The 27,129-nt window shown below is 42.4% G+C and overlaps 2 protein-coding genes across 2 annotated transcripts in view; one reads left to right on the top strand and one right to left on the bottom strand.

The window, feature by feature from the left end:
* The first annotated feature begins 12,975 nt into the window (after positions 1-12,975).
* Positions 12,976-19,872, top strand: LOC138724856 (C-type lectin domain family 2 member B-like). The gene is made up of 5 exons (XM_069865220.1): positions 12,976-13,147; positions 14,865-14,948; positions 15,640-15,824; positions 16,936-17,036; positions 17,917-19,872. The coding sequence occupies exons 1-5, from the start codon at positions 13,096-13,098 to the stop codon at positions 18,056-18,058; spliced, it is 564 nt and encodes a 187-aa protein (XP_069721321.1). The 5' UTR covers positions 12,976-13,095; the 3' UTR covers positions 18,059-19,872.
* Positions 19,873-21,268: 1,396 nt separating this feature from the next.
* The window catches only part of LOC138723796 (killer cell lectin-like receptor subfamily F member 1), a 29,944-nt gene continuing 24,083 nt past the window's right edge, over positions 21,269-27,129 (bottom strand). The window contains exons 8-13 of the mRNA XM_069863180.1: positions 26,732-26,830; positions 25,773-25,913; positions 24,674-24,825; positions 23,865-23,977; positions 21,829-23,224; positions 21,269-21,588 (exon numbers count right to left, since the gene is read on the bottom strand). Coding sequence (XP_069719281.1) covers positions 23,092-23,224; positions 23,865-23,977; positions 24,674-24,825; positions 25,773-25,913; positions 26,732-26,830 — 638 coding nt within the window. The 3' untranslated portion in view covers positions 21,269-21,588; positions 21,829-23,091. The remainder of the gene's footprint in view (positions 21,589-21,828; positions 23,225-23,864; positions 23,978-24,673; positions 24,826-25,772; positions 25,914-26,731; positions 26,831-27,129) is intronic.

The raw sequence follows: 27,129 nt of genomic DNA, 5'->3' as shown, positions 1-27,129 counted from the left end.
CACCTCTTGGGTGTCCAGAGTAGGACATTACCTCGACAGTGGGGCATCATTGCTATTGCATGAAGGAGAGCTATGTAACAAAGATGAAGGAATAATTTACTCACCACCTCAGAAGAGGTGAGACACAAGACCCAGCGGCTACTGGTTTCCATGACTGACTTCTCTGCCAAGAAGGAGAATTCACCTCAGAGAAAGAGTGAAGGGGAGGGCACTTGTCAAGAAGACAAATATTTGATGCTTTCCTGGTTTATGAAGCTCAGGCAACATGGTCAAGGGGAATGTGGGTTTTCTCCACAACAGCTGTATGTGAAGGTCCTTATTCTCCCCAGTATAAGGCCGTATCCCAGCCCCAGCAAAAGCATCACAGCCTCCCATGGCCAATACATAACAAAACAAAGAAAACCAACAACTAGCTGGAGCACGTTATGACAACCCCAAAGGAAGTGGGTATGGATGCAAGGTCTTGAACAAGGATGGCGAAAGGAAGGGTACAGCAAAGGGTGCCCAGGTGCCATGGAGTCTTGAGTAGATAGAGAAGCAGAAGGAAGCGCTACAGTGGACCTGGTCAAATTGCCCATGCTGCTTTTCCTGGTGAAGCGGAGGCTAGTTTCGTTAGATGTCAGGGAGATGAGTGAGGAGGTCTCTCCCAGCACCTGGTGTGGCCCCAGGTGGGGAGTGTGGAGGTGAAGAGGTGATAAGTGCAGTTCTGGAGACACAGCCTAGCAAGGCTGTCTCCATCACACTGGGAGGAAACACAAAGGATAACTGTGTGACATGACTGGAAGAGGAAGAAAAAGTTATTCCATGCAACAAGAGACATGTCACCTGTTCTGGTTTGAGATAAAGTAGAACTGGTTTTCTAAATTCAGCTAAGTCTCGCCTAGGTAGCTTCATTTTTTGAAAGTTAAATGCATGTTTTTCAGACAGCATTTTTCTCTAGAAGTGGTAACACTGGGCACCGGTATGCAGAAAGGCCATTGCTTATTCTTATAGTAACCAAGGCCATCCTCTAGCTAGTGGAGTGCTGTTAAGTCAAAGACAAAAAAAAAGGCTGCAACTGCAGGGAAGGGTGGGCAGGACAGGTGATCCCAAACTGACCAACAGAGTATTCTGTCCCATAAACATCATGCATGGTGTAAAATTGAGGGATCCTCAACAGGAGAAGGATACGGAACAGTTGGAATGGATCCAGAGGAGGGCCACAAAGATAGGACTTCTGATATGAAGACAGGCTGAGAGAGTTGAGGTTTTTGAGAAAAGGTGGCTCTGAGGAGACCTTATAGTGGTCTCCTAGTACCTGAAGGGGCTACAGGAAACCTGGGGAGGGACTTTTTACAAGGGCATGGAGTTATAGGACAAGAGGGAATGACTTTAAACTGGAAGAGATTTAGATTAGAAAGAAATTCTTCACAATGAGGGTGGTGAGGCACTGGCATAGGTTGCCCAGGGAAGTCATGGCTGTCCCCTCCCTGGAAGTGTTCAAAGCCAGGTTGGATGGGGCCTTGAGCAGTCTGGTCTGCTGGGAGGTGTCCCTGCCAATGGCGGGGAGGTTGGAATTGGATGATCTTTACAGCCCCTTCCAACCCAAACCATTCTATGATTTTCTGATCACAAAGGCTGAGCTTTCTTCTTCAGTGGCAAACAATCAGTAAGGACCTTATCTGTCTGTTTGCCCCTGATCCCAGATCTGTGAGTTCCTGAATCCAGTTCCAGAGTCAAGCTTGTTTCTAGCCTGGGACCCTTCCCCTTGCCTGCTCTGCATAATTTGTGGTGATGTATAGTCGTCAAGGGGTGGGGACATAATTTTGTATATTTGTATACATTTTATTGTTTTCTTATTAATAGCATTTTCTTCATCATTGTCATTATTGTTATGATTATTTCATTAAAGCTATTTTCACTTTAGTTTCCAACCTGCAAGTCTTTTCCTCTCATTTTCCTTTCTCTGGGTGTGGAGGGGAAGGGAACTGGGAGCCTAACTGCTTGGTGTTAGGCTGGGGATAAACCATGACACCACTGTAGGGTAGAGATGTGGGGACAGGGCAGAAGAGAGAGGACATATACTTATGCCTAGGGTAAGACAGGCCACCAACAGCCAGGCACAAGCACCCAGGGTAGATCAGCCCCAGGACACTGAATTTTCAGACAATCCCTGCTTGCTGCTATGGAATTGCACACAGCTGCAGCTCTCACTACTGCTAATTGATTTGCAGATAGCTAAAGGTTTATACACCCCTTCTTCTTAGTATTTCTGTTTCAACATTGCTCGCATCATGGTCATTTTAGCAGGAAACAGAATAATTATTCCTTACTTGAAACAATATCACTATAGATTAACAAATACAGATTTTACACTTACTGTTATTTTCAGTGGCAGTTATATAATTGATATGACTCTTACAAGTGTTACTGGCAGAAAAATGTCTGCAAGCACATGTTTATTCAATGCATTGCAATAAATGATACATACAGTGCACCTACTGATACACCCAGCAGTTCTACCTTTTGAGAAAAACACTTCCAAAATGAAGCTGAATTTTCATGGAGTCATACGCTTTTATATTGAAGTGAATTAAACAAATGGAAAGGCTCAATAGAATATAGTGGGTTTTGATTTTTCATTGCCAGAGAAAATCAGATCTTGGAATATATACACTTGTTACTGACCTGGGCAATGGAACACCAGGACAGGCAAACAGCATGGAGCAGGGAGATCACTGTTTGCTTTTGATAAGCAATTTGGTAGGGGACATTAGCACAACTAAATGAAACCAGAAGCAAATCATTCTTCTTTCTCCTTTAATCCTTCTTCATTTATCTGAGGTAAAGACTGGATTTCTGTTTTCTATTCTTATCTGAAACTAAAACAAAACTACTGCAAATCTTTGCCTTATACAAAGTAAATCTTGACACTTATCATTTTACTTTCTCTTTACAGTAAGATCCAAGTGGCAAATGCATAACAAAAGCTCAGCTGTATCTTCCTAAATACAAAATTGTTACAGTAGACCCCGTCTTTCTACATATGAGATTTGTGACCCAAACCTCATTACATTAAAGGCATGCAAGGATCAAACCTCATGTAATCTTCCCACTGGAACCTCTCACAGCTTTCTGTAAACTGGCATTAGCCTAAACCATGCAGTACATAGGTCCCCTAATCTTTTCTTTCACATTGCCTGGACATCTCTGCATACTTGGAGATCACAGAACTCCTTTCTTGAAATTCCTTCCTGTTGGTTCTGTTTGCCTGACCTTGTTTTAAAACAACAGGTTTTTCCAGCAAATTCTCTGTTGTTCAATAATGTGCTGCCGCTGTTCATGTCTCTCAAGTGCCATTTCCTGTTCTTTTGTTCACCTACCTTGTGTTTAAAGACAAATGCAAGGTGTAATAGTGAGACAAAAGATCCCATGGTAAGAGAAAAAAGCCTCATTTTTCATTTTGCACTCAGCTACACACAAATCACAGGTACTTGTTAAGGCTGGGTAAGGTCGAGATTCAAGTCAGTAACAGCTTGGAAATAAGTTGCACTGTACACCTGAATCGTCAAATCATTAAAGCTGCACAAGATGTCTAAGATCAACAAGTCCAACCACCAGCCCAATACCCATGCCTACCATGTCCCCAAATGCCAAGTCTACACACTTTTTTATCACCTCCAGGGAAGAAGACTCCCTCACTTCCCTGAGCAGCCTCTTTCAACACTTGACCACTCTTTCAGTAAAGAAATTTTTCCTAACATCCAATCTAAACCTCCCCTGGCACAACTTGAGGACATTTCTTCTCATACTATCACTTGTTACCTGGGAGAAATGCAGCTCTTGCTGGAGTCCACAGTTGCTTGCAACAAAATAAATACCACGGTATGAGAATATTTGAAGCATAGGGTCCTGGGCTTTCCTCGATCCTTTGAATAACACCAGAGGAATCCCCTATCCAAAGTACACAAGCAGTTCAGATGTGTAAGAGAGATCTGTACTCACAGAGCTTTCAGCACAGAGAAAAAAGTATGTGTTTCCCTCACACATCTCTTTTTTTCTCCCCACCTGGTTTTCGGGTAAGTTTGATTTTTTTTTCCTGTGTACAGTTCTGATTTTCAATACACATTACATGATAATTTTGTCCCATAACATTGTGTGCCAGCAGCTATAACTGAACTCAAAGGTTCTCAGCAGCCTTCCACTGGTCTCAGCCAGACGCAGCAAAGCGAGTGCTGTGCAGGGAGCCGTTACTGGGAACTGAGAAGTGATCCAGTAGGTCACACCAGCTCCACTCATGTTGCAGAATACTGATCTCAGATACCCAAAGCCGTATAGGAACAAGGCCCTCAACCCTAAGTGCAACACTTTACCATGAACTACTTGACTCTGTTCAGTGTGGTTTTGCATATTTTTTATTTGATGGGGTTTGGTGGTTTCCCCAACAACAAAGCCAACGTAGACCAAAGTCAACTCTGATACCTTCATTGTTCCCATCCTTCTCCTCAAGGTTTACCACAGCAGGTTCTCCTTCGCAGGCAGGCAGCTGCAATTCACATGCAACACATGCAGTGCTGCCTGCTGCTCCAGGCTCTCTGCTGCACAGCCAGTCAGACCCACTTCCCAGACACCTCCCGTGCTACCAGGAGGTGGGCTTTGGGATATGAGGCTGCAAGTAGCGGAGGCAGGGATAAGCCTCTCTCCTCTTACATAATGGGCTGCAGGAGGAATCATTAACAGGAGCAAACCCCACAAGCTTGCAAAAGGCTAGGGTGGTCCCTGGAAAGCAAACGTGGTGTATGCTGTCCCTCATAAAGCAGGCAGAGCTCTTCTTCCCAGATTAAAACCAGTCCCTCTGCAGAGGAGTCGAACCTCTAGGCAGATACCTTCAGTCATGTCAGACCACAGTGGTTATAACATCATATTTATCATGCAGATTTTGAGTAAGCATAGACTTTTCTATATAGTTCTAGAAACTTCTGACATACCTGTAAGCTGACACATTGTGCTGACCCAAAGTGTTACCCATTCTTCTGTAATACACAAAGACATGGAAGCTTTTATCCTCTAAATTTCTCTGCTTTATGACAGATTTCCACAAATACCACACAAATCACCACTGGCAACTAAACTACCACAGAAAAATCACCACTGACTGCCTAAGATCAATGAAGTGAATGCATACATGCACAAAATTATCACAAATTCCTATCAGCAATCAATAATACAGTATCAATCAAAAGAATAGAAACAATTAATATAGCAACAATCAATGTTATAGCAGCAAGCAGTAACAGTAACAATGACTGTACTCCAAATACACTGCAGTTTATATTGGCAGAATAGTGTCAGAGCCCAGTTCTGAGTACCAGCTCCTCAAAATCCTTTTGAAGCTGTGTCTTCACAGTGGCAGAAAAGAACATCTATCCTCTTGCATAAGCCATAATGTAATTGAAAAGTGACATCTACAGTGGTAATTCCACAGTTGTTTGGTACTGGAAATGTATTATAGCATCACTCCTCATTAAGAAATACTGTGTCAGAACTTCCCAGAAATGACTCAAAAACTGCAGCATCCGTAGTTCAGTGGTGCCAGGGTAAAAGGCACAGGCACTGTGTTTCAAAATGTTTAATAAACTGTGCAGTACTGATATTACTGTCAACAGTGACACTCTTTTCTTTGTAGCTTTATGCATGGAATCTTGCTCTAACTTTAAACCTGGCTAATGCTCATTCAGAATGGGGACTCTTAGCAATTCCTTCCATGCTGGAGATAGCTGGCACTCAAATGCCCCATGTAAGAGGCAGGGATAAGGCCCACATGTCTACATTGTGGATCCACCTTTCCACAACCACAGTCTAGAATATATTATCTTCAGGCAGAACCTTCCGAGGAGGGTTTTCAAAAATGATAGCTTCTAGTTTGGTGCAGAGTGATGCATTGAAATGGCATGGTGTTAGAAAAGGGCAAAACTCTCGAAGCCATATAGATCTTCAAAGAAGAAGCCAGCACAGAGTACTTTTTGGAGCAAATGTAGTTGAGGATACCAGTACTCAAAAAAAAAAAGATTATGCTGAGCAGCTCTGCAGGTGGTGAAGACATGAGGAGCTGGCTTGTCCCTGCTGGGCCCTGGCAAGAAAATGGCAACATTCAGTACCACTGGCACTCAAAAAATCTGTGCAGAAATGGATATGGTTCTAAGCAATTCCTGCCCAGAAAAAGCTGGTCTTCTGTTTGGAGGAAGATTTTTGTTGGATCCCAGCAAAAACAGGGACTGTTTCTGTTCATTCACCCTATTAGTTCTCTAGGGTAGCATCAAAGCACAATGTCTGTGATCTCAAGGTACTTTCAAAGACCAAAAGGTGCAGTGAGGGGTGCTCTGCTTTGTGTTCTCCTGTAGTTCCTTATCTTTAGCTCTCTGTTCCTTGCCCTCACTTTGTTTTTATACTTCTGCAATCAATTGCTTTCTCTCCATGTACTTCTCTTATTGCTTCCACACCATTTTTGAAGCAGGAGGCAGCACTTATTTTTGTTATTGATGGAAACCCCATCCCTATGAATGGAAACCGACAATAGGGACAGTGGCCAGGAAATGAAGAAGAACAGGACTCACATGCTTTCTGCAATTCAGTAGTTGGGATATGCCGAGTGTTATGACAACAGGAGCATGAGAGCTCCTTCCTGGTACCTACCATACTCCCTGTACAAGCAGAAGCAGAAGTAGGAGAGCTATGGTCACCACCACAACTTCACTACAACTACAGGAACTGCCATGCTAGTGCCACAGCCCATGCCTCCATCATCATCTACACCTGTATGGTGAACTTTCTGCCACCCTACACAGACAGAGTCACAGGCCACAACTATACACTATCACAGAATCTTAGAATGTCCTGAGTTGGAAGGGACCCACAACCTTTATGGAGTCAAACTCCTGTCCCTGCATATGACAACTCCAACATTCACATCGTATGTCTGAGGGCGTTGCCCAAATGCTTCTAGAATACTGTTAGGCTTGGTGCCATGGCTGCTTCCCTGGGGACCTGTTCCAGTGCTCCACCAACCTCCGAGTAAAGAACTTTTTCCTAATACCTAACCTAAACCTCCCCTGGCACATCTTCCTGACATTCACTTGAGTCCTGTCATTGGTCACCAGAGAGAAGAGATCAGCGCCTGCTCCTCCTCCTTCCCTTGTGAGTAAGCTATAGACCATGATGAGGTCTCCTCCAGGCTGAACAGACCAAGTGACTTCAGCTGCTTGCTGAAGCATATGGCTTGCCCTCTAAACCCTTCACTAACCCTGTGGCCTCCTCTGGACACTCTCCAGTAGCTTTAGATCCTTCTTATACTGTGGTGCCTGAAATAGCACACAGTAGTCGAGGTGGGGCCACACCAATGCACAGCACAGCAGGACCATCATCTCCCTTGACTGGCTGGCAATGCCATGCTTGATGCATCCCAAGACATCGTCAGCTCTCTTAGATGCCAGAACATACTGTTAGCTCATGTTCAACTTGTTGTTGACCAGAACACCCACATTCCTTTCCACAATGCTGTACTCCAACCTCTTGTTTTCCAGTCTGTATGTATATCCAGAGCTGCTGTGTGCAAAATCCAGCACTTGCCCTTGTTAAACTTCATGCAGTTGATGATTGCCCAGCTCTGTAATTTGTCCAGATGCCTCTGAAGTGCCTCTATGCCCTCAAGAGTGTCAACAGCCTAGTTATTAGACATCTAAGTCCTGTAACCAGGTCATTTATGAAGACATTAAAGAGTATTGGCCCTAAGATGGATCCCTGTGGAATCTTGGCCCACGTGCCACCTACGGAGTGGGGAGCTGCTGCCTCTTTCCATCATACCCCATGGCACATGCCAAAAACGCTGACACTGAAAGAAGGAAGGACAAAATAGAGTCCAGAGCACAGAGCTATGCCTTGTCCCTCTTGAGCCCTTCCCCCACCACCCCTCCTTTTTTTTTTACTTAAGAAAACAGGAAACAAAAAAAGTTATTACTCTGTCCTTACAATGAAAAGATAATATTTTGCTCTATTTTGACTCGCAAACACTTATTGTTCCTCTCAGATCAGGGTAGTATTTGTCTCAGCAGCTTTTCTCCTGAAGACCACGAAGAAACAAATGATGCAGTTGGCTAAGCTGGCTGCAGAGGAGATAGCGAAAGGGCTGGTGTTAACTGCAGACTGCACTGCAGTGCTATTTCCATGCATCTAAGGAGTGCCCCATTTAAAGCAGTCATCCCTATTACAGTACAGTTTGCCTTCCACTTCATTCTCTGTGGGTCCAAGTTGTTAGGTGAGAAAGAGATAGAAGAACAATTTGTTGTCATTTAGTTACATTTCTTACTTGCTATCAAGCAGTCTCTTGGATTGCCTTAGAATACTAAAAAAAAAATGAAAGGAATTTAATTAAGGACACAAAATTAAAACTAGGGAAGCCTTTGTTTAACATTTCAAACCAAGAACTTGAAATATCATTAAGCTGAATTTTTATATTAAGAGAGGAAAAAGGATTCAAATGAGGGGCATGGTTTAGTGATTTATAGGAATGGTTGGACTCTATGATCCGGTTGGTCTTTTCCAACCTGGTGATTCTATGATTCTATGACTTGCAGACTGCAAGACCGCAGTTCTTCAACAACATACACTTTAAGCAATTTGTCCTACAGTTTCCTTTTTGTCTGGACATCTGTTTGTTGAAAATTGACTCATGACAGGAAGGATGACACACAAGACTAGATCTTCTCCTTTCTTTCTCCTGCTTATAGACTTCCTATGCACTCACGGGGACAATAGCTCTCTGCACATTGATTCTCACCTGTAAAATGTGGATAACAATAATTTCTTTCTTTGGTCTTCTGCAGACCTCTTCTATTTAGACTGCAAGCTCTTCTTGGCAGAAATAACTTGTTTGCTGTAAGTATTTATCAAACAGAATCTTGCCTAGGACCTCAGTGTGATAGAAACAGTTATTCTAGTTTTATAGCTATGCCTAGTTTCCAAATCACCAGCACCATTTTTTCCCTATCTTACTGAACATAAGTATTTTAAACATTTACATATTTATTTCTCCCAAGTAATAATTGATAAGACGACAGGAAGTGGCCTCGAGTTGCACCAGAGGAAGTTTGAACTAGATATTAGGAAATACTACTTCACTGAAAAGGTTGTCAAGGGCTGGGACCAGCTGATCAAAGAAGTGGTTGAATCACCATCCCTGAAGGCCTTTAAAAGATGGCTTAATGGTGGACTTGGCAATGTTAGGTTTACAGTTGGATTTGATAATCTTAAAGGTCTTTTCTCATCTGAGCCTGTGATTCTGTAGATAGAAATAGCTCAATTAGTACTCACATATGCCATGCACACTGGTTATTTTTCCTTATCTCACTAAGATTTTTAATATTTTTGTAATAAGAGTTACTTTCAGTTGAATAATGTGTGTAATCCACCACCAGTTTTTAGTACTTAATATTAACACTAATTTAATATTACCTGGGGTGGAGGAAGAAAGTACTGACACAGCAAAATTTTCAAGCTACCCTGGATTATTTAGGCGATAAGGGACTACAGCAGGTAGAGAAGAAATGCAGATGACTGCAGAACACATGTGAACTGACCTTACAATGACAAATGACATTTTATGTCCAAAAAAAGGAAGTTACAGTGAAGGATAGTGCTCACAACATTACAATGCTCATATAAATCAATAGCATATTGGTTTCCCTTTTAGCACATACTCATCATACCATGAGAGGTTCTGATTTCTCTGCAGACCCCATGCAGGTCTCATACTGCACGTCTCATAGAACATCCTTCTCTTGCTTTGATCCACAAGGCATGATAGGACTGCTTGCTATGGTACCTTCATCACTACAACAGGCAACACTGGGAAGAAAAACTGTTAAACCGATACAGATTAGGAAAAGTAATCTTTTTGAACAGTCCAAATGTTATTCATGTCTTTGATGGAAGATGCTTGGCTCCACTGGGTGCAGCCATGAGACTACTACACAGGATGCTGAACAGGAAACTGAGTCAAGTAGCCCACGTCAGAATGACTTACCACTTCAAAATTCGGAGGTGATCTCTGCTTGTGCATCTTTCGTCTCCTCTTTGGTTTAGAATGGGCCTGTCAGTAGAAGCCATGGAGGTTTCTATCTGATGATGTAGATGCAAGGTCTCATTTCAGTTCTGGCCTCTTCCTGGTGCAGATGCACATCCTGCAGACATTTTGGGGAGAAACGGATGCCTACTACCCATTCAGTGGACATAACAAGACCAAACTCAACTGGTAAAATCTAAGACTGGACTTTATTGGAAACTTTTTTGGTTTGTGGCCCCAAACGCTTCAAATGGTGAGTGACTTTTCCAGGTGTTAAACATGATGCTTGCTGTATGGTGAACAACATATAATCTACAGAGAAATTCTGCACTTTTCTAGAAGATAGCATTTACAGTAAGTATAGCTACTAATTGTTACTGATGGCCAGGCCTTCGAGTTCTGTAGATAAAGCCAAAGAAACTTTTAAATATCATCTGAGCTTTCCACCCTAATATCCCTGTCATGCTTATTTTTATATTTCTACCTGTTTTATTCGACTTACTAGTGCTAATTGTTTCCATGTTGTTACATTGTTGTGGTGCTTTCTCTTCCATACTCCAACCTTCCCTGCTTATTTCTGTCCTCCTCTAGGTCAATTTCAGTGTTAAGACTGTCAGTTCTTGAAGACAAGGACTGTGTCTTCTACTACATAGTAACAATGCACAAGTGCTATAAAGAAGTAAGAAGCAACCCTAGTGAATACTAGCCTCACCAAAAATACAAACACAGCTGATAGCATAGCTGGGTTCCTTTCTCTTGTGCCTCCTATTCCAAAACATTCCAAAATAACATTTTGCAAGACTTCTGCAGCTGAATGACTGAGCTTTTTTGGTGTAAAAGACCTAGCTGCCTGACATATGCAGCATTCTCAACCCAGCACTTCATACAATGCTTAGTAGTTCTCAAATACTACCTTAACTGCTGCAGTAAATAAAGTCTGCTAATACTTCTGTTAAGTACTTTCTAGAGGAGAGTTTTTTAATGTTCAAAACTACTAAGCACATGTGATGTCCCATAAGGCACCCAAGGCTATTTCTGCAACATTCATCCTTCATCTCTTTTTTTCATTATGGATATTTCCCATATTATCTTTAATCATCTGACTAGTTTTACAACAAAAGTGTTTGCAAGTTAAAGATAAGCAAATGCATTTGTCTTTCCAGTCTCATGATTTCACTTTGGGAATTGCAGGAACCTCTCAATATCAGTCTGAAAATATCTCATCTCAAAAAGTTATAGGCACTAGAATAGCACAAAATTTATAACTGTTATGAAAGAGATGTATTTTTGTTCAGCTAAACACAGGACTAATGAAAAGTAAACTTCAAGAACAGTAAGCAAAAAGCAAAACTTCAAGTACCTATGGTACAAAGGCACGCTGAAATCAGGAGGCTTTGGGGAGTACAGTTGAAATAGTACGAAGAAGCCACGATTTTTTTGCTGCATAACAGGTACTTACCAATAGATCAGTGGAGCATTATGAGCTTTAAAAAATGTGAAAAGGAGCACAACGTAAATTCAGCTCCTTTTCTAATAAATGGATTGACTAAGTTCAGTGGGACCTTATGAAACTAACACTTGTCTGATACATGTAGACTTTATGAGAGTTTCCAAAGCATCCTAAAACTCAGAAGTCAGTGTCTTGTTTGGGGTACAAATTCCTCAAAATCTGACTAAAGTTTTTGAACTCATTAATACTGAATCTTGCCAAGTTCCTACAGCTTGTGCTCCCTGGACCCACCACCTGTTGTCTCTCACTCTCCTAGTAAACTTCAGTTCCCTCATTTCCCTGAAGCCACCATGCTTTAACCTCTGTTTGCACATATCTTTTGGATTCTTCTTCATCTTTTTGCCATTCTGTTTCTTCTCAAGTATCATCTTGGGCATGCTGGCCTGTCCACCTCTCCCAGTTTAGTGACTAAACAAGCACTTGCTGCAGACAAAGGCTAAAATCAACTGCAAGTCAATTTGTATTTATGGAAGTATAAAGTTTTTAAGGCTCTTTATTCAGGTAATAATCACTTGGATGTGATTTTCAGTAACGGACTACTGCTCAATATCCTTGACAAGCAAAGTAATGGGAGAGTGCAAAGAAAACATGAAGTGTAACCCTCCATTCTCATGGTTTTCTCCTCAGGTACAGATGGATGCCTGGTTTGGACAAACCGTCACTGCCTCCCACAACGTCCTCGCACGAAGCCCTCACATTGACTGGAAGAGAGCAGTGCTCCTCTGCCTATTTGAACACACAACACAGCCAAGACCTGTGGCAAGTAAACCAGTTACTGTGCACAACATACCAGATGAAACGTCTGTATGGCATGTGAGCCCTCACGGTATGTATGGCCCTATCTTTACAAGCAATACTACAACTTCTGCTGCACCTACATCCCCACAGCTGTCAAATCAGAATCATCAGGCTTTATGCTTTCCTGGATGAGGCAAATCACTGGCTGGGTTTTCCAAAGAGATCATGTTTTCAGTCAACTTTTAAATACAAAGGCAGCAAGAGCCTTCTGCCTAGACTACATAGAAAATAGCGAGGGGCTCTTTGTCGGGGAGTGCAGGGTTTGGATGAAGTGCAACGTTTTTAAGCTGAAAGAGGGGAGACGTAGATGAGATATTGGGAAGAATTTTTTTCCTGTGAGAGTGGTGAGGCCCCGGCCCCGGTTGTCCAGAGAAGTGGTGGCCGCCCCATCCCTGGAGACGTTCAAGACCAGGCTGGATGGGGCTTTGAGCAGGAACTTTAACGTCCCTTTCGACCTGTTCTAAGATTCCACGATTCTGTTAGGTCCCTCCCAGTTCCAGGAATCCGCTGATGTCAGAAAGCCACGGCAAGACCCACCGCGCGCCAAGCTCCTCCCGGGCCGTTCCCCGTGTCCCGTCTCCGTCGCCAGGCGGGGCTGCAGGCTCCGAGCCGGGGCTGCGCTACCGGGGGCCGATGCCGGGATCTACCGCCCCGACTCTATCGGTTCCGACCCCGCGACCTCCTTTCACCCATGGGGCGGCCGGGGGCCGGCGGTGCCCGGTGCCGCTCGGCGTCCCGCGAAGGTGACGGGGCGTAGCGGGGGTGATGGTGTCGGGGGACCGGGACGGAGGGTGTCCGGAGAGGGGAGCGGGGCTGGGGAACAAGGCTGGGAGGCGGCTGTTATCCCGGAGAAGAGGAGGCTGTGGGGCGACGGTCTCGCTGCCGACAACCGCCTGGAAGGAGGTGGTTGTCGGTCTCCTATCCCGAGTAACAAGTGATAGGGCGAGAGGGAATGGCCTCAAGTTGTGCCGTGGCAGTTCATCAGGAAAAACTTCTTCACCGAAAGTGTTACCAGACACTGGAACAGACTGCCCGGGGAGGTGGTTGCGTCCCCATCCCTGAAGGTGTTTAAAAGATGGGTAGATGAGGTGCTCAGGGATATGGTTTATTAGTGGAAGGTGCAGTTGGACTCTGTGATCTCAAAGGCCTTTTCCAACCAAGCGATTCTATGATCAGGAGAAATTTCTTCACCAAAAGGGTTATTGGGCAGTGGAACAGGTTGCCCAGAGAGATGGTTGTGTCACCATCCCTGGAGGTTTTTAAAAGATGGGTGGATGAGGTGCTGAGGAGCATGGTTTAGTGACTGATGGGAATGGTTGGACTCGATGATCCTGTGGGTCTTTTCCAACCGCGTGATTCTATGATTCTATGAAAGATGGGCAGATGAGATACTCAGGGATATGGTTTAGTAGTCGGGAGGTGCAGTTGGACTATAGTACTGGCTACAAACTGGAGAGGGGCAGATTTAGGCTAGACCTAAGGAGGAATTTCTTCACTATGAGAGTGGTGAGGCGCTGGAACAGGTCGCCCAGGGAAGTCAATGTCTGATCCCTGGAAGTGTTCAAGGCCAGGTTGGATGGGGCCTTGGGCAGCCTGATCTAGTGGGACATGTCCCTGCCCATGGCAAGGGGGTTGAAACTAGATGATCTTTAAGGTCCCTTGCAACACAAACCATTCTATGATTCTGTGATTCAATGATCACAAAGGTGTTTTCCAATCAAACAATTTTATTATTCAGTCTCATGGGGTTCATCTTGTGCTTGGAGGCCAGATAACCACATTGGTGTGCTGTGGTGCTTCACAGAGGTAGGAGGCTGCCTGGGCAGAGCCTAGTGGTGACAATTGAGAGGGGACCCTACCTATGCAGCCTCTCAGGGGCACTTCATCCCTTGCTGCTGCCTGCAAAGTGGGACACTGAACACAGTGATGGCAAGCTGTTCCATCCTTCTCACCTCCAAACACAGTTCACTTCTGCCTTCTGGAAGGAAGATGGGAAGAAAAGGAGACTCTGAAAAGCTGTCACTGTGAGATAAGGGTAGATGTTCCTCAGGAGACCTTTTTGGGCTCTGGGGCTGGTAAATGTCTTATTTCCCTTACCCGTTCTGTGTTTAGGCATCAGGTCAACCTCATACCTAACCACCATTTTCTTCATGTTTCTTTCTTTTTCCATCACTTTGAAGTATCAGGAGCTAACTCACAGTTAGGTTAAGTTCTGGGTGGAGTAATAAAATTCAGAGTAATTCAGAGTTCTTGTTAGCTAAGTAGCTTTGTGATGACAAGCTAAATGTCACACATTTTCTAGTCTTCAACTCTGCTCCCAGCCTGGTTTTGAAGGAAAGTGACATTTTTTGGAACAGCTTCATGGGTCCTGGGCTAGGCTCCCTTGTTGACTGGTTGACTGGTTGTGGATTGGGTTGTTAGTTTTGGGGTTTTTTTAGTTCAGGACATTTCTTTCTACAGGTCTATTCTCAAATGTCTGGCTATGGCGAGGTGTTGCTGGAGTCCTTTCTGCTGCCGTCATTTTGATTTTGGGTATTCAGTTTGGTAAGTGTGTAAATCATATAAAAATAGAATAAGATAAGCCTTGGAAATTACTGGAGGTTTATGTTGTCAGAAGTCCCTCAAAACCTAAAAAGGTTTATTCAGAACTTACCTTATCTCAATGCTATATAGATGTCTCGTGACATATTGCTTAAAATTGTGGTCAAGTGGTGGAGAAATTACTCCACTAGCTGCGGTGGCTTTAATGACTGCTCAGGTTAGTCTTAGTGTACTTCTGGCATTCAAGTTTATAACCTCACTGTTGGTCTTAATCCATGTTCAAGAAAACAAGTAGCAAGTGGAAGATTGTTCTTTGCAACAAATCAGTACTTCTTCAAGAAAAATAGCACTATAATAAAGTTATTAATTTGGCTGCAAAGAAGCAACACTTGCAAAAACTAAAGCTGTCAGAAATATTTAAGTTGTAGAAGAATTCTTAGAGGGTGCATTATTATCACCTCCTCAGCTACTTCTACCTACCTGCCCCAAGTCATTACTTTAAAGTTATGACAGCAACCATAAGGATGTAGGAACCAGAGTATATTTACTGTCATTATTTCTTCTGGGCAGAAGTAATAATGCTGTGGTTAGGCTTAGATGATTTTAGATAATACCTTCAGAAAGCAAGCTAAAAATTTCCAGTAACCTTTTCCAGTTGAAAGAAATAGGTAGATTGTGTTTTGTCTTTTTGCAGTAAAACATTCTTCGGCCAAAGATCTTCCCATCTGTCCTTCCCTGGAACTCTGTCCATCAGGTTGGCTGTATTTCCAGAGGAAATGCTACTACCTCTCAGAGACTGAGGCCAGCTGGAACTCCAGTCAGAGCCTCTGCTCTCTGCACAACGCCTCCCTCCTGGTGATTGAAAATCATCAGGAACTGGTAAGGGAACAAAAGTGGGGTCCTGGTTGCCCCCTATTTCACTGCTAGGTAGCTGCACAATGAACCAGCGTGTTCTTTCAGCCTATGAAGCTGAATGATTTGAAAGCCGATGCAAAGACCATGACAAGTCACAGCTTGCAGAAAGCTGTGTGCCTCCTCTCTCTCCTAACAGCAAACATCAGTTTAGCAGTTTTTTAGAAAATGCCTAAGTCTTATGTGGGTTAAATGCAGTGCTGCTTGCAGCTATGAATACTCACATTGAAGGGAACTGTCAAGGTAAACACTGTTCCATGTCTTTTATCTTTAATTAGACAACTGTTCTCTCTTAGGTTGATGACAACCAAGTTAGTATATATGTTAGTCATGACCTTTGGAGTTAGGAGATAGTTATCCTAACCACAGCTTAGAGCAAATTTTTCTGTATTATGCTACAATATCAGGAAAGATTCCACCAAGCAGAAAGACCTAGGAGAATAACTTCTTCTGTATCTGTTTGATACCTTGATAGCACACCATGATATTTTAGAACAATTGCTTTCTATGTCAGTCATCCTAATCACAGACACCAGTGTAACTGGCATATTGTGTGCAGGTGTCAATTCCATTGCACAAACTGGGGCAAGGATCTTCCTTAACTAATCTCTAAAATGTCTTCCACAAGTCTTTGCTAGCTGATCATAAAAACTCAGTATGACAAAGACATATCAGTGATGGAGAAATGTGTTAGCTGCAAAGGTGTTTATTGTTCTTTGAAGACTTTCTTGTGGAGAGACAGTAAAATTATGCATTTACAGTTCTGTAGCAGTTCTTAATATTCAGTAGCATACTTGCTTTCTTATAGTTGGCATTTCTGTCACTACAATATATGAGTGCTGCAGAGATCCTGTCTCAAAATTCAATTTCTGATTGAGTTGTGAATTCTCTTTCAGTTATGTGGATTGCACAAGATCCAGATGCTGCAGTACTCAGTAGATTTAATTTTTAATATTGTTACATCTGGGAGAAAGGCAAGGTCATTGTTTTGCAGTCTAGCGCTGAACTGAAGACTTTGTATTTTGTCAACTGGACGGAACATGCAAAACTTTTTTCTTATATGGGTTTCTTCCTACAGAATTTTATGTTGAAGATAACAAAGCAAGACCCGTGGATTGGACTTTATAAAAGAAATGAAGAGTTCTTTTGGGTAAATGGGAACGTATTAGACCATAAACTGTAAGTTGATGTTGAAGGTGGTTGTTCATGATGCTAGATTATAGGGAAATAAGAAAGTATGGCTCATACAGATACAGTGACTTGAAAGAAATATCTTTTACAAACATCCACTGAAGCTTTCATTTTCAGTGATTAAGTCCTTCACATTCTTCATCTTTTGCCTCTGTACTTGCCTCAAACTGCCTCTCCTGTCTTTAGAAGGGTGAATACCTTAATGACTAAGTTCAGTTGCTATTAGACTCATATTCACACTGGTGGGGATTTGTCCTTTGGCTTTTCCAGAAACTATACTAGTTTGGTTGGCCTATTCACAGAACACTGTATCACTTGGTTTGGAAACAGAGTTGGCTAAGGAGACCCTTACCTCTTGCATAGGGACACCAATGGTGTGGAAACTGACATTCACTTCCTGTTTCCACCACCCCCTTAACCACAGTGCCATGTTCCGTTCTGAGTAAGAGGGAAATGAGAGAGGCATTTGTTTCACAGCTTCTGCTGGAGGATTTTCGCTGCATAGAAGGATGTGGAAGTCAGGGGAGGAGCCAGTCTTGATAGTGCAGCGTCCTTGACAAAGGCAATCTCCACTCAAAGGGTGTATTTTACATTAAGCAACAACTAGATGAGGTTGAGAACTCAGAGAACTGCAGATCCTAGAACTGCAGTTCCTAGATTTTGTTTTCTGGGGACCGGGTCCCTTTAACTAAGACAGTGTTTGTGCTGTTCTCTGCAAAGCACAAGCTGTCATCTTTCTGCAATGTCTTGACTATGGTCAATCAGATTTTGTACAAAGAGAAGCTATGATCCCTGTATTTCGCTTTTCTCTATTGCATTATTTGATTGTGGGTGTCAAAGTAATCCTGTCTTTTATTTTCCATTACAGGACTGAAGTAAAAGGTTCTGGAAACTGTGCTTATCTTGAGTCAGCAGGAGTCTCAGCCTCCGGATGTTATTTAACCAGGAAGTGGGTCTGTAGCTTGAATACTACTTGGCACAATAAAGGTGGGTGGAGCCACCACCCCTGACACTTGGCGCTCTGATATCTACAGATGTCTATAGCTCTGATGTCTACACAGGCTGTGTCTATACTCTGAGACCTGGGAGCACATCTCAGTTCCTGCCTGGAGGTGAATGACTTTTCTGGTAGCCAGAATTCTGCACCCACGGAGGAAGCCTGTTTTTCAACAATACCAATTTTTTGCTTCAGGAGCTTGCTAAGCCATTTCTCTTTCCCGTTTTTCTAGCTACTGCTCAGCCTGCAGTTTCTTCCTGTTGTGTCATCAGTATTTCTTCCATCAACTCTTCTCTTACAGGATCCTAAGCAATTACTCTTTGTTTTGCTTTTTGGTGTGCAGTTCTGCTTTTGTTCTGCTTTTCCCTTAAAGAAGCTGTGTGTGCAGACATGGGTTGTGAAGTAGGTCTGCCTGAAGGTCTACCAGTGCCTCTGAGATACAGGGTAATGAAGAAATAAGCGCTGTTGTTTTAGACAGGATCGTTGCAGATTTCACTCTCCCGGTTTCATGAGGTACATCTTGTGTGACTTTGCATTGTATTCAGTATTTTGTTAATGTTATTTTACATTGATCTTGTTAAATTAGCTTGACAGTATTATCATTGGATTTTATGTAGCTGCACTGCACTTAAAATTTCCTTCACACAGCTCTTATCTTAGCAAAAAAAAAACCAAAACCAGAATGGATAGAGCATTTATTTCCCTGAGCATCTACACTGATGGGGGGATAAAAAGAGTTTGAACTGAAAAAAGTAATCGTGAAGCTGCAAGCATTTAATTTTGTAAACTTAGAAATAGTTTTCAGTGTGAATAGGCAAAATCATGAATAGAGAATAAGAAAGTTAACAGCAAAGGATATTCCTCCATGATTTCCTTCTGTCCTGTGCCTGTTGGAGTGTGAAGTTTTCAAGCAAGTGGTACATTTCTGGATGGAAAATAAGTCCTTCTGTATGTGCATATCATTTTCAGCAGCAGCACTGATTGCTGTTGAATTGCTATGAGCCTGAACAGAATTATTGCACAGTCCTGTTGAACTCTGTCCACTTATGTCTAGCAGGTAAGTTGAAGATTAAAAGTGCCAGTTGACCCATGAAGCAAAGCGGTTTATTTTCCTGGAAGGACTATTACTGTCAGGTTTATAGAGAAGAAGGAATGGGAAATTTCATGTGTGGAGCAGGGCAAAATACTTCCTGGAGTGGAATGTAGCAGGAAAATTGGTTTTCTTCTGATCTTAGAGGGCTGAATGAACTCTGCAAAACTCCTTGAAGGAGCAAGTGAAGCCGGTTTTGGAGTAGCCGCTAGAGTGCACTGTAGTTTCAGGGAAAGTAAGATAATTTTGTCTTCTTTTTTAAGAATGTAAAATTGCTCCGTGGTTGACAGGTTATTTAGAATGTTGTTGGTTTATTGGTGGGTTTTGTCTTATTTGCAATTATTTTTGCCATCACTGTGGTTTTATGCAAATTTAATTGCTGTCTAATTTTGTTCAGCATCTTTTTGATGCCGTCACCATTTTCCACGACAACGGGACTCTACTGTAACGGGACTGTGCAGGATGGATGTTTATAACAACTTGTGAATTTAAGATGTTTATTTATATATGATCACTAATTCTGCTTAACTACACTTTTTAAATTACTTTTAATCTTTACAGGCACAGTAATAGGACTCTACAATATGAATAGTCTAATCATCTATGTGTTAATTTATATGTAACTAGTTGGGAGGAGGAGTTATTCTGCAACGTTTTTACATTAACTATCTCTGAATGATATGGTATGTGCAATATACTGGAAGGGTACTCAATAAATATCTTTACAAAACTTCTAATTACAGTGGTTTGTGTCTTAATATGGTACCATTAAAAGCCTTTTTCAGCTCAGGTGCCATTTAGGAAAAAAAACCCACAAAGGTGAAGCAAAATAATTTTTCCAAACTTTTGAATATGAAAGTATCTTTAAATCATAATATTGGGGTTGACATGAGACAAGATATTTTACCCAAAAACCTATGCATCTCACTTCTAGCAGATTTTTGTACTTCAACATGTGTCAGACTTTTATTAAAGCATTTAACAGAAATGCTGAAGTACTGTGGAAAGGATGATACGCGCGTAGTGAAACACACATGGTTCAGTAACTTTGGAGGGAAACGTGGAATTTTCCGCAGTTTAAGTATTTGCAATAGGGGCCTACTAAGGGTACGTTTCACAAATTTTATGGGAATTGGAAGGAATCAGGAGGGGTCACACAGTGTGATGCAGTCTTGCGTTGCAGAGGCACAGCATGATGGCTATTCAGTAGGACATTGGGGACACTGTTAAAAAGTGTATCTATAATAGATATGTATCTGCATCTACATATACAATATGTATATATATTGTAGAATACACTTCTCCATGCATTAGACATGACTGAAAAATTGCTGGCTTTATGGCAGATACTTCTCAAGTTGTGCTGAATTGAATAAGAAAAAACTCATGAGCTGACTCCTTTCAAATTGGTTGTGGCTTTTAGGATTTAATAATATTCATAAATCATATAGTATTTGAGCCTTATCACTATAACTAGTCTAATTAAACCTTCCAGTACCTGAAGGGGGCCTACAAGAAAGCTGGGGAGGGACTGTTTTCAAAGGCATGTAGTCATAGGACTAGGGGCAATAGGTATAAACTGGAGAGGGCAGGTTTATACTAGACAGGAGGAATTTCTTCATGGTGAGTGTGGTGAGGTTCTATCACAGGTTGCTCAGGGAAGTTGTGGCTGCCCCATCCCTGGAGGTGTTCAAGGCCAAGTTGGATGGATTCTTGGCACACCTAGTGGGAGGTGTCCCTGCCCATTGCAGGGAGATTGGAACTGGATGATGTTTTAGGTCCCTTCCAACTCAAACCATTCTATGATTCTATGATTCTATGATCATGTTTGTTGTCTCTTTCCACTGAAGATCTCTTCACCTTTTCAACTCTCACTTTTATGCACCTGCTACCTTCTTGACATCTCTGTCTGTCCATAACTAAGTCGTGTGTTACCCATCACTGTCTGTAGATGGAGGAGTGTCAATCTGTTGATGTTACACTACTGCTCATGAGCGTTTTGTTCTACATCTGGAGTCAAGTGCTTGCTTGTTTATCACAACTTGCTAGACATTGACCTCAGCCCTCCACAGGGGCACAAAACATGTAGTGCAGGATGCTAGCAATGTAGCTGGGAAAATGCCTTTATTTATGTACATTCTAGCAAATATGATGTAGAGGTTGTGCATTTCAAAATCCACGTTGGACTTTTTTCTCTCACAGCTAATAAGAACTTCAAATTCCAGTCTGTGCTTTTTTTTTTTTCTGTTAGAGCAGCACCTTGATTTTATAATGTTAAGTTTTGGGTTGGTTTTGTTTCTTTTGTTTTTATTTTCTCACCAAACACTGCTTACTCTACGTGGCTAGCACAAAAGTACATAAAATTATAGTAAAATTCTGGGAACTTAGAATCTTGCCTTGACAGGCCTCAAAAGGGCCTTTAGGTCCCTTCTGCTATAAATTATTGCATAATTCTATGAAATTAAGTAAGAATCCAGCTTCTTATTGTGGAAATCACAATATAGTAGAGTTAACTTCAGGGTCATTTGAAGAGATCCTGCCTGAAATTGAATTATGAATGGGTAAAATGAAAATTTACTTAAGCAACCCTGTCTGTAAGCAAGGAAAAGTAGATTTTACACCTTTGCAAGACAGCAGTATGTAATTATAAGAGTGCCTTAGCTGCTTTTCCCCGCTGTCTGAGAGTGTGAGACTATAGACCCACAGTTTAGAAAGGAGACAAACTTTTGAGCTTTTTGAATATTACCTTTCACAGAAGAATTGTTTGATACTTTATTCAAACTAAAACTTGGTTCAATTACCAGTTGACTTGTCCCAATCTGTCATATAGGTAGGACTCAGATGTTCCATCCAGGAGCTGGAAAGGGACTGGAGGCAAGTGTGTCTTTGACAGAACCCAGGCAGAAGCTGAAGACCTAGAGAGTCTCAGGAGGAGAGGCTGATGAGGATCCTGAAGGCCTATTAGAGCGCTCATTTTTTTCAAATGTGTGAATCTAATAAAGGTACTAAGTCAGAATGCTCTCAGCATTTTTGTATTAGATCCAGAAATAGCATGTATCCATGGCACTTGAATGTCCAAGTAAAGTATTTATCAAGTGCATCCACAGGGGTTAATTTCACCAGCCTTCAAGGCAGCAACTACGGTTCCACATTTAAGAATTTGCAATGTAATGGGACAAAAGATAGGTAGAAAGGCAGGCTATCATGTTTATTTCCTTCTACTGCAATGTTGTCTTTTGGTCCAAGCCCCTTCCATAGTTAAAAGCTTTCTTTTACATCCTAAGGTTCAGCATCAGAAGATGGGAGCCATCAGCATATTAACTAAAAGTGTTGTGAGTCAGTTTGTGATTTGTCTGGTATCTGTATAGCTAGGAGCTGTGTAGGCTGGCTCTGAATAAGTACAAAACACTGTCCAGTAAGTGCATTTTTCCCGGCCCTGAAGTGGCTTCTGTAAGTCGTAATGAGACTGTAAGGAAAAAAACCACAGACTTCAGAAAATACTAAACTATTGAAACCCAAATAGGAAATGCCTCAGCTCAGCAGTGGCTGCCTGGGGGATGTGTACGACAGCTGTAGGCTCCAACATTCTCTTCAATCCCCACAGATGGCATCTTTCCTCCGCATCATGCACTTTATGTGCCCAGTGCTCCTCCTCACATGAGCACCTCTTCTCCCCTGCCGTTTTGTAGAGGCAGCTGCTGCCAACGTCTGTCCACGAGAAGGCTCAGCACCGCCAAATCCAAATGTGCTGACTTGCAGCTCTCTTGCATGACCTTCACAGTGGTGACATCTGGCAACTTCTGGGTTCTCTGTTTGCATCAGACAGAGTCTTGGGGAGCACAGAACAGCAAAATGCAAATTCCTGTGCAAGTCTCATAAAATTATTTACGTCACACGTTTTACCAGTAAAATGGGTCTTCTGACAAAAACCTCTGCCTGTTGTCCAACAATTTGGCTCAGAGCACCAACAAAGTTGCATTCTTCTTACAGATCCACTTCTTTAAAGTCTGGCAGTTATCTGCTTGGATCATGTTTTTTCTTCTGTAAACAGCACAGTTCTTGTCAGTCTCAATTCCATCTTTGTTTAGACTGGTAAGAGAACAAAAAGAATGCAATACGTTAACAGCTTTAAATCCAGTACTAGGTAAAAGTATTGATAATATCCTGAGGGAGGGATTTGTGTGACACCTATTTGGTAACCCACCGAAGCACAGGTCCTCAACAGCCATATGTAGATGGGATGGGCACCCACAGCAGAGACTGCTGGCTGCTGGGAGATGGGTTCTCAGGAACACAAATGTAAGAAGAATAAGATTCCCACAATCCCTCCGATGGCAGGAGGGAGAGGAATGACTCTTCTGCTGCACAGACACCAGCACCCACAGGTGTCACATTCAACATAGGTGGACAACATGTGGCTTATAAAATGAAAGAGTTTTTTGATAGTGACTTCAGTGGGAGAAGTATGTATTAGTGCCTGTCTGCATTAATATAGGCATGAGTTGTAACTGTAGTTGGTCTTGTAGGCAGAAAACAAATCTGTTTCCAAAAGTGTCCAGCAGGATCCAGTTAAACTGAAACTGGCCATGAAATAGACCCTGTACAGGTGCCTGAGGCTGTGGAACTAGATCTGTGCTTTGGAAAATTAGCTTGGATACAGAGTTGCATTTCCATGCAGAGTACTGTACTTTTGGTATTGCAGAAGGCATCCTCCCCCACAAACCATCACCTGTTTTCTTTTACTCCAGGATCTTCCACTGAACTCCATTGTTTCCTTGTGCCTTCAATCTTCAACCCAATCCAGATATATTTGGTATCTTTCTCTTTATTGTCTATGAATTCCTGTGGAAGAAGTAGAAGCATGTTGCCCAACAGCAGAACTTTTCTGCTGTGCTCAGGTCTCTGACCTGTCTGATGCACAGCTTGTCATATAGTCTCTCACATGGAGAGCAAGGGCAGGCATCCAGCTGTGGCAGAGCAGCCCATTACAATAGCTTATACACATGTGACCAGCCACAGTTTTGATTCAGGATGGCGCTCAGGCTGACTAGCTTCCTATCAGCTGTCAAAAAAAGCCTCAGTGATGCCCCTCACATTAATGAGCCACGTTGCAAAGCCTGGTCACTAAGGTAAAGACCTGTTCTTTGGGCAATGATGAGTTTCTCAGAATAGTCACTTGGTGACTATTCATTTTCCCGAAGGAAAATGAAAAAGAGGTTTGGCTATTTGAATTGCCATTTAGTGGTTGAACCAGACCTCCCTTCACAGAGCCAGGTAATGAAAATGGGTGGGAAGTCCCCAGCATTTCCGCCTGACAGTCAAAACTACTCCGATTTCCACACTTGCACCTCTTGTGCTTCTACTCTTTAGCTCTGCTCTGTTGACACTCTCACAACAAGGTCCTGTCAGACACTCTGCACTCAATGGGTCTCTTGCTTGCCTACATATGCACCTGACATCTGGGCCATGTTCACTTGGTGAAATGTCCAGTTAAGGCAGATGCCTGTTGCACAGTTTTAGGACTACTGTAAGGCTCACCATCTCAATTTCATCTTCAATGACAAGAAGCTGGGATTTTCTGGCCAAGCAGTTTCTCTGGCTGTCATCCCAGCTTACAGCCTCCTCGGAGAAGTAGTAACATCTCCCCCTGTGTAGTTGCCACCCAGGAGGACACAGCTCGCATGTTGTTCCTGTGAGTAGAGAGAGGGAACCATTAGCGCATATTGTGACGGTTCCAGTTGCCTTGTGTCTTTTTATGTTCGTGTTCCTATCTGGCTGATACAAAAGCAGCCAGTCTCCACTCCCAGGCGTGTGTTCATTAGGTGTGAAGACAGGTTTTAAGACTCCAGTGCCACCCCTCTTGTCAGCTTCCCACTCCCTTGCCATGTTGCTATGCATTTCTGCACTCCCACTACACATCACCAGGATCTAGAGGGCTGAGAAGACACTTTTCATCTTCCCACATGCAGCCCTATTGAGGAGACACTGTGTGATGTGACATGGAGTGTGTGGATGTGACACAGGACATGACTGAAAAGCACGTCACTTAGGTGACGTTGGAACTGTATCCATGGTAAAGGAACTGTGCTAAATAAGGAGAACAGTTCTATTGCCAGGCCTACTTCCCATTTCACACAGAGCATCTGGGAGGAATGTCCCCCACATTTGCTGTCTTGGCTTCCTCTAATGCTTCAAAGTAACATCATTAAAAGTGTTGGTATTCGCCACTAAATAATAGATCCACAATAAAAAGGCGAAGAAAGTCCTCCCCTGCCCGACCTTGCAAAAGGATAGGAAAGCTAGATTTGCTTCCACTCTTAATGAACAGTTGTTGTCTGGAAAATTTTCTCCAGGACAAGGGGAGGATCTACAATATATGGTATTTCTGACAGCCCCTCCTGGCAGAAAGAAATGTAAAGCAAGTACCAGAAACTGTTTATACTGAAAGAGAAGCAAAATTATTTTCATTGAAATGTTAGTTTCAATGCTGTCATCACTTCTGTGCAGGAACACAAATGTTCCCTGGGTAGTACCAGTGAGTTCCCATAAACTGCAGGGTGTCATAGAAATGGGAACAGACAACAGAAGTGAGCACACAACAGGTCCACAATGCTTTCAAAGGACTAACTTTCCTCACCCTGTCCATCTTCACACAGTTCCTCCATGAGCCGTTTCAGGACCACCACTGAGACAGTCTTCTCTGAAGAAATGTGATTGTCAGTGCTGTTTAGACCATACTGGGAGAAAATTTCTGATTTTCCTGCTCTGCCTTTCAAAACTTGAACAAAAAGAAAAAGAGATTATGTTTAACAAAAGGGTCAAGGAAATGATGTCTTTGTACCCAGTGTTACACAGTGAATGTGAGAAGTGTGTGTGTGCATACGTTAGGGGGGGTATGCACACTCAGAATACGCATGGTCAGTGAGTATAGCTGTCTGGCAGAGGGCATAGCTGCTGAATGATATGACAGTACAGGGAAAAAAATCTGTTTGTAATTTTTGATAGTTGGGTATATAAAGAACACACAATATTTTGGTGAGATTTTTAGGGAGGTTAGTAAGGTGCATGTGTTCTCTAAAGTTTTCCAAGACTCTTTCTCCTTAGGAAATTAATATCTTCTCTGGAACAGTTCTTAACTGGACCATGCTGCGAATTATGATATTAGCACTACCAGACAAGTCCAATTAAAGGAAATTATCCGCAGTGTGATTTTTATTCTATCTGTTCAAATCTGCAGAGTAATTAAGTGAAATGGTCTCAAATAGCACCATGGATGCAACTTTCACCTTGTAAGTCAGGAAGGCCAGATGTTTTGGTTGTCATAATGATTTGAAATCTGCTTTTATGGCCTTTCAACATCACTGATGACAAGGTAGACTGCAGAAACTCCCCTTCATCTGTGCTATAGCTAAATTATAGTTAAATGACAGGTAGCAAATGTTCCATTTGGAACACTGCATTTGTTTTCCTGTATTTATGAATAACTTGACACCTTCGATATGTCAATAAGGGAATCTTTCTTTTGGCATCAGTCTGCTTGTGACATTTAACTATGTCTGCAATGAAAAGATGAAACAGCTGGTAGGTTCTACTCACATTGCTTGGCTAGTATGGCTATGATGCCTAGCAGGATGAGCACAAGGACAGCCAGGACCAGAGCCACATAGAACCAGGCTGAGTACCTGTGTCGGCAGCCTAGTGGGGGCGGGAGGAAGAACAGCTTAGGGTCTTTGCACTTTTAAAATTAACATTGCCTAGATATATGCCAGTTTCTTGTGCAACAAAGAAATCATCTGCCTACAATCATACTGCTGGCTGAAGTATGCAGGGACATTTTTCTTATTAAAAATTCACATCCATATTTTGTACATAAAAGTGAAATCAAAAGATAATTTTATCAGATAGAGCAAATGATGTTCAGTCAATCATTCCATTAAGAGTTGTCTCTTTCTCCTTTGAGTTAATTCTTTCAAATGTGGCCTCCTCCTACCTCC

This window comes from Phaenicophaeus curvirostris, chromosome 1 (assembly GCF_032191515.1).
Source record: "Phaenicophaeus curvirostris isolate KB17595 chromosome 1, BPBGC_Pcur_1.0, whole genome shotgun sequence".
Classification (NCBI taxonomy): domain Eukaryota; kingdom Metazoa; phylum Chordata; class Aves; order Cuculiformes; family Cuculidae; genus Phaenicophaeus; species Phaenicophaeus curvirostris.
This window is presented reverse-complemented; position numbering and strand designations above follow the sequence as displayed.